Source organism: Ailuropoda melanoleuca, chromosome 10 (assembly GCF_002007445.2).
Source record: "Ailuropoda melanoleuca isolate Jingjing chromosome 10, ASM200744v2, whole genome shotgun sequence".
Classification (NCBI taxonomy): Eukaryota; Metazoa; Chordata; class Mammalia; order Carnivora; family Ursidae; genus Ailuropoda; species Ailuropoda melanoleuca.
This window is the reverse complement of record NC_048227.1, coordinates 72,990,910-73,009,801: the sequence shown is the minus strand read 5'-3', so window position 1 is coordinate 73,009,801 and position 18,892 is coordinate 72,990,910. Positions and strand designations below refer to the sequence as shown.

Sequence of the window (18,892 nt, the reverse complement as noted above, 5' to 3'; positions counted from 1 at the left end):
AGTGGATGCAGCAGTGGCCTAGAGCCTGTGCCCTGTCACTGGTAAATCCGCAGCTTTATCAGTGTCTAGGAAAGATTCTGTCTTAGGTGCTTAGTGACAATTCTGTTCACCTATGCATGTGTGATTTGCTCTTTGATGGTGAAGAACATCATTTAAGGCAGTAATATAATTCCAATCTCAGCCATATTCATTAGATTCGAGACTTTTCTTCTAAAGAGACATGACTCCATTGTATTTATTTTAAATCAGTCTAAAAACCATTGCTTTTGAAGACAGGAAACATAAAGCATGATTTCTTAACTAACGAATAGACCTATTCAGCTCATCCACACAAAATAAAAAGCTTTGGCATCTGAACTCTATAAGGTATGAAGGAAAATGTTTATAGTCATGTCTCAGAAAGAACCATGTATTAGAAATCAGGAGATCTGGGTCACATGACCGTGGGAAAGATGATCTAATTTGGTTGGGCCTCAGTTTTCGTCATCTATAAAATGAAGCACTGGTCTGGGTTGTGTTCTTCTAACTCTGAAATTTTGGAAATCTGCAGATTTATTTATATAAAGCAAAATGTGCAGGCAAATCCTGTAATGTAAAGAGAACAGGTGTTGGGGAAGTACCTTCATATGTATTTGAATAAAGGTGTGTGAATGGAACTGAATGAGACTTATTTGGATCTTAAGACATTTTTAATAAACTAAATTTGGATAAGCTACACCACCATTTGTTGATAGTGTACTATGTACCAGATATTATGAACATTATCTCACTTAATCCTCAGAAAATTCTTTTGAGATAGGCGTTGTTGTTTTTAATCCTATTTTACTAATTAAAAAACAAAGCTTACACAGGTTCAGTAATTTATTCCAAACTCACATAGTTAATGCATCTCAAGATGTATCTTGATCTGTCTGATTTCAGAACTTGTCCTTTTTGGTCATTATACTATTATATTCCTTGAAGAGTTGAGATTTTTTAAAAATGACATATATATTGAGTAAAACAGAGATAAATTTACTAGAATCATAAATATGGATTTCAAATTATTTATAAGTGATCTGTTGAATAAGTACCAGGAATTTTAATGAGGTCCCACATCTTAAGACTAACAAAACTGCTTAATAGACTTGATTCAATGAATTAAACATGCACTATCCTGCATACGGCTGGGAAGTTGCATTATTATTAAGCAAACCATCTCCTAGTTAGTATGTTTTTGCTGTATAGGCTAAGGATACACTTGCAGAATTTTAACTCTTAAGCTATATGTTTTAAAGGAACAATTAGACAAATAGCTTCCACCGCTTTTCTTGCTATGTCATATCCTGATGACAAACAATGCTGAACTTTGTTTCTCCTTTCATCTCAAGCTTCTGGTACCCAGAGCAGGGAAGTTGCCTGCCAGATCTTGTTGTTTGGAGAAGTGGCTAAATGCATTTATATTGAGTTATTGCTCCTGTGTTGTTTGGTCTGTAGCTCCCACTCTTAAGCATGCCTGAGGTTTGATGGTTCACATCAAAGGAATTGTGTTCTCTGTTGTGAGAACTGGTCAACGTTGGACAGATAATTCCTCTGTTTATTGCTGGGACCCGTCCTGAGATGCTCACAGTCAGGAGGCACTTGGTGTTTGAATCTGTTCCCTCCGTGGAACACATTTGCCTTAAGCCTGCTTAATGATTCAGCCGTGATGGACTGACAGATAAATTTGGGGTGGGGGTGCTTACTGAGCCTTGAAAGCGGCCACAAGGGCCGCTCAAGCCTCCTTATTGTAGGGGTACATGATGTTTGTCATCAGAGGGAAGGCTTGCCTCCTGAGCTTGGCCGTACCCTCATCTGATGGTCCCCAGGCTGTTTGTGGGTTCGGTGATGCTACCATACCCAGCCATTTGTACTGTGCTGTGCTTATCTTTCTGACAGAAAGATGTCAAAACAATAAAATAAATCTAGCAGTGGCTGCTTGTGAGACCAAAAAAGTGGCTCATTTAGTTCCTGTTTAGGAGGTGGTGTGTGACTGTGACACAGAAATGTGTTATGACAAGAGTAAAATATGGTCTATGTTGCCTCCGTGTTTTGCCCTCCTGACTGTGAGCACATCTCTGTCATCTTGCCAGACCCCAAGGGAAGCCTATTTAAAGCAGGATCCTGGGGCAGACTGGCGAGGACGGAGAAGAGGCCAGCCAGTGCTGGCCCAGGAGAAAGTCAACACAGACAGCTACACCAAGTGCTAGCTGGATTGTTTTGGTGAAAAAGAAAGTCTTCATGTTCTCTGTAATTAAGGGAAAAGGTTTAAAAAGAAGTGATGAAAGATCTAGGAAGCAGAGTTTTATGGTATGGTAAATAATATTCAGCTTCATAGTTTATAATCACCAAAGGAGGGGTTAACTCAGTTAAAATACTCAGTTGTTTTAGGAGTTTATGAGCAATTTAAAATTTATCACCCCACATGTACAAGTGAGACATTATGCATAATAGCCATTCCTTGCAAAATACTTTCTCTTCCACATGAGAAAACGTGACTTTGTTATCACTGCGCTGAAAACACAAAACTATTACAATGCACACTTAATGCAAGAAACTTTAGAGTTAACTTGCCAAAGATACTCAACCTCATTCTCTCTCTTAAAAAACAACAACAGCAACAAAAAGCCTCACAAGGCGTTCTATTACATGCATATCTCTTTCATATGCGTGAATTTCTTCATTCCCACAGACTAGTAGAAAAACAACTAAGGTCAAGGAAACAGAATATTCAGTTCTCAGAAGACAAAGAACTTAGAGGCATATAAAAATACCTCTGGTTATACGATTTTTAAAAACTGTACACATATAAACTGCTAACTGCTTTGGAAAACATCCTTTAACTGTAGGCCAAAGCGTTTAGGCTAGTTCAAAATACCTTCCCGGTAATAAAAATTGCTACAGTGGATGGGTTCCTGGGCAAGTCTTTCTGGCCAAATGATGAGTATTGTTTTATGACATGATGGACCTGGAATATATAAGTATTCAGAATGACCCAGCATTTCCCCCACCCTTATCCCCCACCACCAGCCTCTTATCTTTTACGTCCAGTGGATGACTGGGGGTTTTTATTTTCTTTTCAAACTCAATTTACTCAAGATACCTCACCTTTTTTTTTTTTTAAGTTTTTATTTAAGTAATCTCTATACCCGATGTGGGGCTCAAACTCACAACCCCAAGATCAAGAGTTGCATGATCTTCCGACTGAGCCAGCCAGGAGCCCCCGGACACTTCGTCTTAATACTTCACCGTTTTGCTTTACCTTTGCCAACCATCTTGAATGAGAGTATAGGATATTCTTTGGCAGCCATTACTGAGGTCAAGCTCACTGATTAGGATAAGGTAGGTATGACCTGCTTGAAAGTTGAAAGTTAAAACTAGAAAAGTGCCAAAACTATTTCCTTTTATGCTGTATGATGGAATAAAGTGGGGTTATTCTTTTTTTTTTTTTAAACCCTTTCGTATATTAAAAGGGTAAGATGGTAGAGGTTTTTATGCTAATATGATAGACTCACTCTTGTCAATAATTCAAAGTGATTCCAGGCAGGTTGAAATATTCTTGGTTAGTCTGTATCTGAAAAAGCAGTGTCAAAAGCCATAGCCTAGAGGTTCAAATGTGTGGGTTGAAGAATCAGACAGGGCTGGGTTGAGTCACAGCTCAAACTGCTAGGTGTGACCTTGGGCGATTAACCTCTTACTCTCCAATTCCTAATATGTGAAGCAAAGATAATAATATATGCACTCCATAGGACAGTTACAAGGCTTAAATGAGACAACAGATTTCAAACACAGCATAGAATTTAGCGCAGAGAACAACTGAACAATATTTGCAGTTGGTATTAACATGTTTTGTTTATTAGACCTGTGACTTAGGTGGGTGCCGGTTCTACAGCAGAGGACCCAATTCTCTAACCAAACCCATTCCTGTCTGTTCCTTTGAAGTTGAAAGGGAGGGAGAAAGTACCACCTGGTACCGAGGGAACCATTTCTCATATGCCTCTGGCCCTTCATACAAGACTGCCGATGTAAGCTAAGGGGCTCTTTTTCTTTTTAAATTCTCCCATCTGAGTTCAAAGACTTATCCTTCCAAAGCATTTGAGCTATAGTCACAGTTTATGATGTCATATTTGCTGTAGTGCTTTGTTTTAGTTGCTGAAATATTCACCACCTTAGTTATTGCTTAGATCTTAAAAGAATTACAAGGGGAAGTCAAACTCCATTCCTCAGTAAAACGCAGAACTGGGAATAGTCCCACTGGGCAATAAAAGCATGAAAAGCTTCAAAAATATATCTATCTTTAGATCATTAAGCTTACAAAGTCAATCCAGATTCATAATTTGACTAGGACCCTATCCTGATGAGATATTTTTAAAGTAAGCTAAGTCAGCCACATTTTTAATCTCTCTACAGCTCTAGCCATGGATTTTTTTTTTTTTTTAAGATTTTATGTATTTATTTGACAGAGAGAGAGAGCACAAGCAGGGGGAGCTGCAGGCAGAGGGTGAGGGAGTAACACGCCTCCTGCCGAGCAGGGAGCCCGACACAAGGCTCCATCCCAGGACCTCGGGTTCATGACCTGGACCAAAGGGGGACGCTTAGCCAACTGAGCCACCCAGACGCCCCATAGCCATGGATTTTTAAGTTGAAGTATGTTATATTACAGTATTGGCTCAGATTCAAGATGTACCTTCCCCCCAACCCCCGGTTTTTACACTCTGGAAATTGGGATGTCATTATCAATGGGAAACGTTCCATTGTGGTGGTTCTTTTGTTAAAAACTGACCTCAAACCAATAGTGTATCTTACCTTGCAACTGATGGAGTAATCTTATACTTAAGGAAATTGCTTTGTGATGATGACCTAAGTTGGTTACTCTTGCTTTGAATTCATGTAATGCTTGGAAAAGGAACAAGTTGATTATATAAAGAAGATGATCCAAAAGGCTTCCTTAGGATTCATGACACATATGTACATGTGGGTCATTAGAGCCATGACTCTAGTTAATATATGGCCTTTTTTATGTTTCAACTTACTTTAAAAGTCCCTCAGCTTTGTTCAAATGATAGGGTTATCACATTTGTAATAGCAAAAGTTCCCAAAGAGACCAACAAGCCTCTCCAACTCATTCTCAGAAACCCTCACTCTCATGGCACAGCTAGAGTGACAGCCATACCTATTACTGCCAGGCTATTGAAGCACATTTGCATCTGTTACGTGCCATTTGAAACTTACCATGTACACACAGTGCTGGGAACAATCATACTCAGTGAAGACCTTCTGGCTCACTGATATGAAATACAGAACTGTTTTAATTTGCGTTGAAATACATTTCTAGGCTCAAGATGGAGCCAGTTCTGCCCAGGTGCTACATCAGCAAATGGAACTTTAGATAACTTTTGAGTCCCTATAAATGTTCCACTTGACCAGAAATGCAGTATATCCAGTTAGCCAATCCCCCAATGCCAGGCCAACTCTGAGACTTCTCACCCTAAACAAGGTTGATTGTGTAACCCTGCCAATCAGATATTTTCCATTTTTTCTCTTTCTTGTTCTTTATTCTTTATCCTATAAAATCTCCCTGCTTTCTGCCCCATTTTGCAGTTCTCCAAAAAGAGACTGCTTCATGAAGTATTAAAGTTTGTTTGTATCAGCTAAATTGTTTCCTTTAATTGTTTTTTAACATTAGGCATGCATATAGCTTTTAACATTTGGGGAAAACGAAATTTCTAAAAATGTCACTTTTTTCCTTTTATCCTACCAAAAATCCCTTGAGTTAATTTTGGGACTAACTTTGGCATAAATAAAAGCCACCAATAAATTAAACTTTAAAAGTTCTTTTCCCCTTGTACCATAAAAACAATTTTTTTTTCTATCTTGGGAGCAAACATGAAAATTAACCACACCTAAAGGTGGGACACCACTTTCACAAAACATTGGATCAGAGATGGGAAACACTTGTTAAAAAGAAACAACAGGCCCAAATGGAGTCACTTGTGCAAGCCCCACATCAGCAAACCAAGGCTTAATATCTAACCAAACTGCAGTGACCTTTAACCAGTGACCTTTAATCAGTCAATCTGGAATTAACCGATCAGTACCAGTGAGGTCATCTGCATGACAGACCCCCCCCACTCCTCCCCCACAGGAAGGTGACCTTGCCTGAAACAATCCACTCTTTGTTACAAACTTCCTTTTTCAGCCCCCTTCTGCCTATAAAAGCCTTCCATTTTGTATGGCTTCTTCCAGCTCCTTTCCATTTGCTACATGGGATGCTGCCCAATTCGTGAATTGTTGAATAAAGCCAATTTATCTTTAAATTTACCTAGTTTCATTTTGTGATGTTAATAGGTGATGATGTGAAACATTTACCAAGAAACAATTAACTTCACATGACCAAAATTACGGACAACAATTATCTTTAAGAACTATGACAGCCCTTAACAACTCTGTGGCAAGTTGTTTTGCAAATATTTTAATCATTTAATTGGAAAAATAACAACCCATATGTGAGAAGGAAAAAATATAAGGAAAAAACAAAAAGGACAAGAAAAGGAGGAAAGGAGGAAGAAAGAGGATTTATCTTAAAATATTTAATCAAAATTAAAAATAAAAATTCCTGATCTCTAAAATGGTTTACATTCCAAAAAAGGAAAAGAAATTCTTTGAATGCTGACATTACAACAGGCACAGAATCAGCTATTAGATCTTAAAATAAGAATTGTTTCTATGCCTATTGTCCACAAATCATGATTAAAAAGCAAACTTCAAATACTACTAAATTCATTTTCTTATTTACTACCTAATTCCATCAGAGCTAATTGAAGATACAATAACCACAGAACTTACAGACAGGAGGAACAAAGTGATCTGTTTTTGCTTATTTTTTTACCCACTTACAAAAATTAGAAAACCTATATACTTAACTTTTCAAAACTAAAATAATGTAAAACCTCGTACTTTTTCCTTTAACTGTGAGCATAACTGATAAGAATAAAAACATTCTTTTTTTATTCTTTCCTTATGTTTGGCCCAATAGCTTCAGGAACTGAAATAATCTCTTCTAGGCTTCACTGAAGAAGGAGAGATATGTGCATAATTTCTACAGCATCAAAACAAGGTTTCATTGAGGTAGGTACAGAGGGTTTATCATCAGGAAGCATATATATGCTTATTACGTATGCATGTGATGGTTTAAAAACCCTCTACAAATGTTTTACAAAATGTATGACACAATCTAGCTTATTATCCTAGGTTCAGTTTGCTATTATTTGGAGTTCTTGTATTTGCACTTTTCCAAGAACCATGGTTAACAATAAAAGGCAGAGGAAACTGATCAGTTCCTGTCTCCAAATAGTGTCATACCTGCCTATGCTTAATTGATTTACAAGCTCAGATAAATGTTATTTTCAGGCAAGCTGTGAATTATATTAAATGACTCTGAAAGAGAAAAAGAAAAGCCACGGCTTAAACGGTTAGTGAAGGAAGGCCTTGCTTGAAATGCACATCAACTTTCCATTCTGCAAAGCAACTCATCCCACATAAAAATATTCAAAAAGGACTTCATTTAATTAGTGACATGTAGATTTTTGCATAGAAAAAGGTTACAAAGTAATGCAAAAAAGACTGGGTACAATAATTTTAAAACAAATATTTAGAAAGTATAATTTTGCATAATGTTTAACATTCTCATAATGTTTATTGCTTTCTCCACACAGCAGAGAAATGAAGTGCATAATAATACATGCTGTCTTTATCTTTCAAACATAAAATCTCACGTGCTCAATTTCAATGTATTAAGAGATTATTTTGTCATTAAACAAAATTAAAAAAAAAACAAAAGAAAAACACCATTATGTAGCACTAGTCTAGGCATGAACAAAAATAATTTATGTACATCCCACTGCATACATTCATCTTGATTTGGGATCAAATGCAATCATGAGCTTGACAAAGAGCATTTAAAAATCGTGGCTTTTCTCTTCCCAATGCTCTCTCCCTGTCTCATCACCTCCAGAAATGCAACTTTTCCAAAGGGTGACAAGAATAGATATTACACATTATCAGGACAAAATGAAGAGGATAAATATGTAAAAATAGTCCAAATGAAGCAATAAATTAACCTAAACTTTTACAAACTGGAGAATTTTCAAGTTGGCATGAATCAAATAGCTTCTGGTGGGGACATGGTAGGCAACTGCTTTTAGGTGCACTCTACATATAAATGCATGGTTTACATAAAGAAGCACCATATTTTGAGCCATGAAAAAAAGTGCCTGAGGGCTTACAGGCAGGGCAGAAATGGTTGTTAATCTGAGCACTGATGGAATAATTGCTTATACCAATGCATTGCTAAATGTCACCAGTTGGCAGGCAAGTCTGTACAAAGAAAGCAAACTAAGATAAAACTAGGTCTTTCAACTTGAAAATTATTTTCAGCAATCCTTTTGGCCAATAAAAACCTGTTGGTTTCAACAGAGCACTCTTCTCTGGCACTTTATTAAAATGTCTGAAGCCTAATGTAAGACTTCTGTCCCTTTCCTTTCTTAACCTAACCTCTACGCTCTTCTTTACTTGTGCAATGTTATATAGTCAGAAGAAAACTTTACTAGTTCAGGCACTTATGAAACACGAATATTTTTTTCCATCTAGTTTCAAGAGAATCCAGTCAGGGCTTTTTTTTTTTTTTTTCCTTCCCCAATTCAGACATACTGATGCACTGCTGGATGGTACAGTCCATAGATTTTCCAGGAAACTTCTAAATGAAAACAAGCGTGAAGTTTTCAGAAGTTGCTGATGTCAGTTACCAAGCTGCCTTAAACAAAACAAGAGAAAAAAGATAATACCACATTTCCACTTGTGAGGTTTGTGTCTCAAATAGCTTTATTGTTCCTTTGTGGATCTGTAGACATCTGTATGGCTACTTGCAGGGTGCAAGGTTTAAGCTGACTCTGAAACGAAGGACATTCAGTTACTATTGCAACAAGTTCAATGAAAACTTAAAAAGCTCCCACTTCTGTCCCCCAGGGTCGGTAAGGTTTACTGTTTGTTCCACCGCTCGTCTGCTGCGGGCTGGACGTGGCTGACACGGTTAAGGGCGGGCTGATGGCTGTGGCGGCTGCCACGGCTGCAGCTGCGTTAGGGGGGAGCATGGGGAAGGCCCCCGCGAAGGACAGAGGGAAGCTGTGCGCCGCGGCGGTGGCCGCGGCTGCGGCCGCGTGGACAGTGGCGGAGAGGGACAAGAGGGAGGTGGAGAGAGGCGGCACGCAGGGGGCGATGCTGCCGGTGGACGGCATCCGAAGGGCAGAGTCGGCGTGGGCGAACGTGGCCGTGAGGAGGGCGGAGCCGTGGGCGGGAGGCCCTTCAGAAGCGCTGGAGAGGCGACAAGGCGTGGACTCGGAGGCGTGGAGTCCGTTGGGTTGGAGCAGGGCCGCGGGGAGGTGGTGGAAGGCTGCCGCCCAGTGGTGCGGGTGTAGGGGGTGGTGGTGGTGGGCCAGAGAGGACGTCATGGCCGCCGCCTCCCGCTGCGAGGCGCACGTGCTGAGATGAGAGACCAGTCGCACCCGCAGGGGGTCGGAGGAGTCCAGGCCCTCCACGGAGCTCAGGTACCGCGCCACTTCTGTTAGGCACTCCCGGAAGCCAATGCTCATGAAGTCCATGGCGAGAGCGTGTGCGTCGAAGTAGCCTAAGAGGGGGACGGAGCAGAGGGGGGCCGGGAGAGGGGGAGCGAGAGAAAACCGTGCGGTGACTATGAGTAACCACCACCTGTGCCGCCCTCTGTCCTTCCGAAGATTCAAGGGGAATGACGACCCTTTCTGAAAATGTTGCCAGTTCTGTCTCGTGCTCATTTTTGCAGAAGAAAGTGTACTGGGCAATTTACATGTGTGACAGCACTCGCAATGCTATATACTACAGTGGTTCTTGGAACCAAATCTCACAGTGGGGAAAAAATTAAGAACATCACTGTTTCAAATACTTCCATTAATAAAACAAGGCGGCGGGGGTGGGGGCGTCCTCTCGTTTTCTACTGTGGGTTACTGAAATTCCCTAGTAAACTTTTTCACGGTAGTACAGAGTTTTCAGTCTCTCTGTCTCTGTCACATGCGGTGGAGATTAAAGGATTTATCTGAAACATCCCGTCTTGGCATTTGTAACAGAGATATGAAATGCATCTTAGCAGCTTGAGGACTTTCTTTGAAAATGTGCTAGAATCTCTTAATAAATTCATAAATACTTCTTGACTCTGGTTTTTTTTTTTTAGCAAATTGTATGAAAAAATTCGATAAAAACAATTTTTAAAAAAAATTGGGGTTTACTAATTTGAAGATCTTATTTTTCTATCAGGCAATATAAGGCTGCTTTACTGATATGAGATTACTATAACTCCTCGCTTTCCCGAAATTGAAAGATATATTTCCTTCATTGGTTAGCTTACATTCTCCTGGCATCCGCCCAAGAAAAAAATGTGTGTTAATTTTTCAGTGTATATACATGTACTGCCCCCTCCACCTAAGGTTACAACCATAAATATGGCTGGAGATGAGTCACATTTATGAGAATCCCTTTTTATCCAAATAAAGTACATTAGATAAAAAATAGTAATGTATCATTATTAGCAGTGCAAATTTTGGGTAGAATAATAATCAGACATTTAGGGAAATGTTACCACTTTGAATGAGTGATCTCTAATGTGTACAAATGTATCCTTTTCAGGGGCACCTGGGTAGCTCAGTAGTTAAGCGTCTGCTTTCAGCTCAGGGGGTGATCCCAGAGTCCTAGGATAGAGCCCCACATCAGGCTCCTCCACTGGGAGCCTGCTTCTTCCTCTCCCACTCCCCTTGCCTCTGTTTCCTCTCTCGCTGGCTGTCTCTCTCTCTGTCAAATAAATAAATAAAATCTTTAAAAAAAATGTATCCTTTTCAGATTCTTTCTCATTTGCAACTTTTTTTTTTTTTTAGCAATTTTCAAATTAAAAATTTACTCAGTTTTGGGATATGGGCATACATAAATGAGAAATATTACATTCAAAGGTATTTTTACCTAAGGCATTTACTATATTATTTTTTCATGTTTCTGCAGATCAGAGTATTACCTGTTTCATTTATCATCTACTAAAAATTAAACCATCTTATTGTGTAATCAAAGCACTTTGGAAACTAGAAGTCACAATATTCAAATTCCTAAAGCTAGAATATCAACAGAAATTTGGAAGTCCCAACAAGACATATGGGGCAAAAATATACACCATTAAAATAGTAACAATAATAGCACAAAGCTGATATAAGAGAATATCATGAAATATGGAAGCTAAGCAACAAAAATAGTTATCATCCTAGGACTTCAGCTTAGATAGCAACAAAGTCCTTGGGATTTAGAGGGAACGCTCTTCCTGAAGAAGACGCCTCCATAGAAAGATTTTACATGAGAAACCTCAGGGTTCTTTGTCGGGCTTTTTAGGCTTCTAATTTTCATGAGAGAAGGAGGGATGTAATCAACAGAAGACAGAGTCCAGAAATGCAGAGGGATCTAGAAATTTAGGTTACTCTACTAAATTCTCTCTAGAAGTCATTGCAATACCAAGGCAGACTGTAAAGAATGGACCAGCAGAACTGGAACCCCAGGGGCTTCCAAGAATTTTAATGAGTGGGCACAAAGTGATTGAAATTTGTGGTTTGCCAGCTATATGTTGTTATATATGGCTGAGTTCTCTGTTGTGTATTAAGGAATATAAATTGTGTAATTCCTATTCTATTGCTAAATGCAGAGGGCAATGATGATGAACAGCTGTCCCCTAGGAATAATCTTGGGCCAGTAATAAAAGCACATGGGTCCATATCACTTCCTCTGTGCCATCACTGCTGAATGGCTTTAAGTGAATAAGCTCACAACCACCTTGTGAGGTAGACATTATCACTGTCCTCATTTTACAGATGAGGAAACTGGGGCTCAGAGGGGGTTAGTAGTTTACCCAAGGTCACAGAGCTAATATATGGCAGAGCTAGGATTCGAAACCAGGCCATCCAACTGCAGAGTCTATGTCCTTCACCACTACACTGTGAGCCCCCACAGCAGTGTGAGTCTTGTATGATGTAAGCCCACATTGCCAGCCCCTCCTCTTCAAGGCCCATACTTTCTCCTGTGGGATGACCTCTCCAATGACTTGGCAGTCAGGCGACTTGTATGGAGCTTGCTTGGAAATATCTGTTCATAAACTATTCTGGGATGAATTTTAGGACTGTTCAGGTAGCCAAGAATAGCAACCAAGAATGGAACTTAGATTTTATAATAAGGTGTAAGAACAATATTACTCTTTAAAAGTATAGCCATTGCCAAATATTTGAAACTCTGCTAAGAATTCTTAGCCTTGTGGTGAACAACACCAAGGGAGGCAGAGCTATCAAACTGCTGTTCATGCACCGTCACCAACTCAACCAGTCTCCTACTATCCTGGGGTGGCAGGTGCAGAATCAAAATCACGGGGCTGGGGGGGCTTGAGAGCTCAGAATGCTAGTGCAGGCCTCACAGTGCTGCAGAGCCCTTCTGTCTTGGGTTAAAGGCGAGGCAATGGCCAAGCTGGGCTGGATCACTTGTTTCTACGATTTCATCCAGTTCTCTTCTCTATTATGTAAGAGTTTTTGCATCCTATGCTGAGGGTTACATTTTAATGATTAGAAATCACAATTCCATACCCATTCAGGATGGTTTCTAGAGAAGGTGCAACTGAGATTAAGTCAAACCATGGGGGCTTCTCTTTACAGTGATTCCTCGCAACACTCCTCCCCCCAACACAGGTAAAAGACAGAGAAGGCCAGGACTGATGTTCCACAGGTCCTCAGCAGTATGGCCATACTGGAGTTAAATACTGAAGTGCTTCCATAGCAATTGGTAAAGGGATATTTCCCTCCAATGCCTTGCCCCTGCTCTGATCTAGGGTAAACTGTGATACTATGTAATGAAAGGCTAATGCTGAGCAGAGAAGACTCCAGGGTGGAGGGCAGCATTTAGCCCCTTGTGGTGGTAGCCTCTCCTTACCCAGTTGTCAAATATATTAAATGACAAAACACTCTTGGTGAAGGAGAATAGCGAAGGCCTGCTTGAAGGGTGAAAAAGATACAAAAGGGCAAAAGCAAGTCTGAGTAATGTGTGAGAAGAGGGATCATGAAATCTGAATGAATATTACAGCTTTCAGGATCTCAAGTCTATTTTTGACATGACATGAGGGTCCATCTCTGACCTCTGGTGATTCTTTCCTAAATTACTATCTAGTACAGAAGACATCTCTCCAGGGCACTGGGCCTAGGGTACCTGTTCCTGTTTGCTCTCTGCTGGAAAGACTCTGCTCCATTAATAGTTTCAGTACAGAGAGTCACAACCTATACTTCAAATGTTCTGTCTGGTCTAAACCCAAGACCAACCAAAATCTGAAAATAGTGAAAATAATTCTAAAGTCATTTCCTTTGGAATGGCTGCATTATGTTGAGTCCTAGCCTTGATTTAATGGGGGGGGGATTGGGGGGAAGGGAAAGAAGAGAAAAAGATTGCCTTTAACCTCCTGTTTATGTTTGGATGTTTGTGTGTTTGTTTTGTCTTTCTGTACAGATTCCAGCATGTGCTCCTGAGGTCCCAAACAAATCTCTGACCAGGCTGCTGTGAATGAAGCTTTACTCCCACAGTATTATGAAAGCAAACACAAGCCCAGGGTCAAGTGCTTCTTTTGTTCCAGAATTTCTTTCCCACGAGTTCAATCCTGCCATTAGCATTGATTTCCACAGCTTTAATCTGGGACCTCCTATCTCAGCTTGTTAAAGAACTGTTCAACTATGACTTTCCTATAATCTTAGAGGTAAAAATGAAAAGAGAGAGGTGGAAAGGGGATAAAAACGAAGTCAACTACTTACCTTTACCCCCAGTTGCCTGAAGCATCTTCAAATGATCTACTGTCATTTGTAATATTTCGGCTTTCTCTAACTTTGCAGATCCCTGCAAAAACAAATAATAACGTCTTAGAAGTTCTATGGAAACTGATTTGGAACATTTTACACTGGATTTCAATTTTCCTCCTCACTAGAAAATTCTAAGTTTAATTTTTTTCCACAGAAACATCTGAGTTCTTTGCAAACTTTACATGTAAACAATGATTGTGTTACACCTAATGACAGATATTTGCCAATTTATCTTTTAAAGACTAAAAGGCATAACAAATAATTTTTTAATCAGGAGAATAATTATATTCCTAAAATCACTCCACTAAAACAATTATAAGTGCAAAAATCTCAAACCTCGCATCCAATCTCTACCCCATATTTCATTATGGGACATCCGAGAGTCTTATATGGTGCTGTATTTCTACGTCAGTTGAATCCCACTCTGACGGATACGGAGACAGGATCTTAGCAAATTAAGTTTTTCAAAAATAAAAAGTTCTAATCTTTAAGGCACACCCCTGGTAAGCAGAAACAAAAATAAAAAAGGGAAGACTTTGAAGGTTTTTTTTTGTTTTTTTCCAAAAATTACCAGCAGGTGTCACTGTGAATTCCAAGATCATAAACAAGGAAACATAATTTACTACCTAACTAGGAAGCATCAGAAATGCTTGAAGGTATTTGAACCCTTTAAAACAGTTCTTAATAAAATATCTTGGAAATATATTTATATGTCCTACTTTTAAAATAAGGCGACCTCTGGAAACCAACCGAAATACAAATGTGCCACCTTGAACTGCCTCAGAGGACTGTGGGTGGCTTCTAGTTTCCTGGAAAAGCTAAATAATTAAATCAGTATGTCGTTTTGAAGAGGGAACTGAAGTTTTTTTCAGGTTCCTATGCTCTACTTGTTTTGTGAAAATTATCAGCACCCTGTACATGGTGAGAGTGCCAGAGTTATTTAAACTGCTAGAAAGAACACTCTTCTAATCATACTGTGACAGGGCCAGCTCACCAGGGTTGGTAGCCAAGCTTGGCAAATGGGAAAGCCTGTGTTTATGGTAACTAACTGCCAAACAACTGAGGTTTGCTTTTAAGGTTTGTTTTAAGTCAACATTTAAGGAAAAAAAACCTAACAAACTAAGGGGGGAAAAATCACCAAACTGGCTGTTTTTCATAACTGCAGACATTTCAGTAGTCAAAGTGAAAACGCGGATTACTGATATTTTCATTTTCAGCCTATTGTCATTAAAAATGTTACTAATCAAAACAACAATTTCCACATTACATTTAGTTTACCAAAGACAGTTTCAGCATATAGGTACCTTTTTTCTCTCAAAAATATACAATCAAGAGCATATTACAGCTTGTACTTCTGTCAATTTTCAATATTTCCATGAAGATGTACAGTAGTTTCAGTGAAAGTGACAAATCACAAAATTGCAGTTACTGGATAATTTCCAAGGGCTTTGTAGGGCTTGCTGTATGTTTGTGGTTCATGAAATAAACAACAAAATGAAATAAACAAACAACTGCTGCCTTATACCCTGTTTGAATTAAATCGAAAGTATTTTCAATAACGTACGATGCTATATTGTTTGAAAGATGCTCTTAGAAATCTGTGCCATTAGCCATTGTGGCAAGAGATACAAAACTTTTTCAAAATGGCAAAGGAAGATTTAAACATTTGGCTTCTTCCTTTTCTAAGTGTGCAAAAGTCTTTTTTTTTTTTTTTTGGTAAAGGAATACCTTCAATTCTGAAAAAGGTAATTTACGGCTAGTTCTATTTTTACCAAACTTCCAAAAAGATGCCCCAAATAGAACACCATTCTATTAATACAGGGATTAAAAATGAAACCAAGTGATTTGGTAAAAAAAGTTTTATTAGTATTATCATTTAGGAAATAGAGCTAGAGATTTTACTTCCTGGACTTTGATTATTTTTAAAATAAAAAGCATTTTTTTAACCGTTTGACACAAAAATGAAATTTCACATGATATATTTTTTTAAAAGAGTACGACGTACAGCTCAGTTTTAAACAAAACCACTACTGGTCTTCATAGAAAGAACAGAGAAAGCATGAATACTGTTACCCTTAAGGGAAAAATAAGCTGAAGAATGGAAATGTTTTTCAACTTCATGATGGATTATGTTTTTAATAGTTTTGCCACAACAAAGCATTTTATTGAAATGGCTGCTCTGTGCCAGATCAGGGCACATACACCATTATTTTAATGAGCTTTAACAAGAACCCGCATTCCCAGATGAGAGAATCAGATTTTTTGAACCTTTTGGTGGGGTGGTCAGGGGTAAGGGTAGCTTACTTGTTTTTCAAAAGCAGTTGGCACCAGTCGTCTCAACTCAGATAAACTGTTATTTATCCGATCTCGACGCCTTTTCTCTATTATCTATCCCAAAGGAAGCAGAACAACAACACAAGTTTATGAATACACAAATGATAAAATTACTCTTAATGGAAGAATACAACTGTTACACATTAGGCTGGATTACATGAAATAAAGAGAAAAAAAATCACATACCCCTCTCCTTTTCTTTCTTGCCATAATCTGAGATGTTGTTGTTGGGGAATTTGATCTAATCACAGAGCTAGTACTTTGCCTATGAAATAGGAACAGTATGTCAGGTGCTTCATTAACATAACAATGGTTTCCTTTGGGTACTTCATGGCACCCATTAAATATTGAGTGATTGTGCAGTTCAGGTCTGTGTTATTTTATTCTTAATTCTTACTTTTAACATACTTTGTTTTCAGTCCTTATATCTCTTTTCAGGTAAGAATCATGCCCTCCCACCTTTATTAACAAGTCATTCAGATGCCAAATCCATTTGTAAAAACATCCCTAAACTTTTAAGCCTTGCAGTGAAAAACTTATGAGCAGTCAGAGTGAGAAGTTAGTTATTAGTACTTCCTAGTTCCACTCATAAAAATTTCTTAAAAATCAACTAATCTCTAATAGCATCCCTCCTCCAACCTGCGGTCAGACACACTAAACAAAGCAAAGCTATTTTGAAATAAAGGCCATGTTTAGCACCACTATCAAACAGATAGACAGTCATCACATGTCAAACTGTTGTCCCTAGATGCAATCTCCAAAATAAACACAAGTTATCTTACTATTTCAAAACTTCAATTAGTCATATCTCACAACAGGAAAAAAATGACAAATGTATACTAATGTTTTGTATACTAATCTTCCAAAAGAATGACCCAAGTTACATATGCCACTGATAGAGAAATTAAAATGAGATCAACTGCTAGGTACACGTTTTACTTTGAAAGTAAAACTGTAGGTATCTCCTTAAGTATCTCCTAAGCTTAAACCTCTAGGAGCTGCAATCCATCTCGAGTTTACTAATGAAAAGATATTTTATACTGAAAGTTCAATCAAATCATTATTTTGTCACTTACAGCTTTTGTCATCCTTTCTAGTTTGTACATGTTTCTCTTCATAATTCATGGATACTATGCTTCTTTATGTTCTCAAATTCTCCAGGTTCCTGTTATTTGTTCTCTTTCATTTTAGGACTGTTGCACACACCAGGTTCTTATTACCTCACCTTCTCACTTCTGGATCTTATTTCTGAATTAACTGTCTCCCTCAGTCCCACTCCATCCCAACTGGTTTCGCCTTTCACATGACTTTTTCTGTTTTTCAGATCTCATTTTTTAAGATGACGCACACTTTAATAATTAAAAGATCCTTCGCAAACAACGTTTCACGTAAATATCTCCGCTGTTGCTGATTTCACGCTTTGGTCTATCCTTACTAGAATAACGATGTGGAAAGAAAACCAGTTTTCCAAAGGTAGGAAGAATTTTGCTCTTTGAGTGACAGCTGCAGATAAATAATTAAGGAGCTTGTGGGATGCCAATTAGAAGCAATTATCATTTGACCCGCCTTGGCATTAAAATGCCTCGGTAATCTCCCTCTGTCACTGGAAAGTGGAGGTCTGGCTTCTGTGATCACGACCCCGATCTTTTCCAGACTTAAGAACGCGCAAAGAGATGATCTACGCCCGAAACGATCTTTAAGTCTGTCACTCACTCTCCCCTCAGCCCACTCACACATAGTCAACCTGGAAAGCTCAACTTACTTAGCCTTGAAATTGCAAATTGCTTTAATTTCTCCAAAAACCAAGTCATCTTTTTAGTCTCTTGAAAAATAAAAAAATATTAATCTGTTTCTCCCTTCGCCTGGCCCATCCTGAAAGTGCTCCCATAGTTTCAGTGGCGGGGCCGTCGACAGTCGCCAGCTGGTCCGCGCGCCCAACGCTGACAGCCGGGGACCCTCCCTCGCCAACTCCTGCGCTGTGTTTCAGTCGCGTCCCCCTTCCTCTCCGCCCCACCCCTGGCGTGAAAACCGACATACCCCCGCCCCACCCCAACGCACGCTCAGTGAGCGCCCACCGCTCGAAGTTTCCCGGGCAAAACTTTCCCCTCTCCGTTAGGATGCCGGGGAGAGGTGCCTCGGGATTTCCAAGGAGCCGCTCGCGCACAAAGCTCCCCCACGCCTCGGGCTCCGGGCAGTTCCCGTCGAGCCCGCGCTCACCCAGAGTAATTGTTCTCGCTCCCCACGTCGATGGTCTCGTCCATGTCGCTCTCGGAGGTCGTCTCCTCGCAAGGGCGCTTCATCGCGGCCAAGACCGCGCGGGGCACAGCCCAGCCCGAGCCGCCGACGCAGAGCGGGGCTCAGCGCCCTCCCTGCCTGCCTGCCTCCTCCCTTCCTCCCTCCCTCTCTCGGCCCGGGAAGGCGCGGCTCCCCCGGCGGCGCGGTCGGCTCCTCGCGGCTCTTTCCCACGCCGCAGCAGGGCTCGGCCGCAAGAACCGGCGCCGGCCACGCCCCTCCGCGCGGGCGGGGCCACCTCGCCCGCCTCCCGCGCGCCGGCCCCCGCCGCCCCGCCTGGTTCCGCCTCCTCGGGGTCGGCGTGGCCC

The 18,892-nt window shown here is 40.0% G+C and overlaps 1 protein-coding gene and 1 long non-coding RNA gene across 3 annotated transcripts; one reads left to right on the top strand and one right to left on the bottom strand.

Annotated features, from left to right (window-relative positions):
* The first annotated feature begins 2,862 nt into the window (after window positions 1–2,862).
* Window positions 2,863–15,573, top strand: LOC117803985. The gene is made up of 4 exons (XR_004628122.1): window positions 2,863–3,360; window positions 7,055–7,146; window positions 8,722–8,879; window positions 13,615–15,573. It is a non-coding gene; the product is annotated as an uncharacterized LOC117803985 (long non-coding RNA).
* Window positions 8,826–18,784, bottom strand: HEY2 (hes related family bHLH transcription factor with YRPW motif 2). 2 transcript variants are annotated; one of them, XM_034669088.1, is made up of 6 exons: window positions 18,510–18,784; window positions 16,479–16,557; window positions 16,263–16,346; window positions 13,914–13,995; window positions 9,059–9,700; window positions 8,826–8,966 (listed from the first exon to the last, which is right to left on the bottom strand). In XM_034669088.1, exons 1-6 carry the CDS (start codon window positions 18,590–18,592, stop codon window positions 8,956–8,958), a joined length of 981 nt encoding a protein of 326 aa, XP_034524979.1. In that variant the 5' UTR covers window positions 18,593–18,784; the 3' UTR covers window positions 8,826–8,955. The 2 variants fall into 2 exon arrangements, with proteins under 2 accessions (XP_034524979.1, XP_002915182.2); XM_002915136.4 differs by having other exon boundaries at window positions 8,881–9,700; window positions 18,510–18,783.
* Window positions 18,785–18,892: the final 108 nt, after the last annotated feature.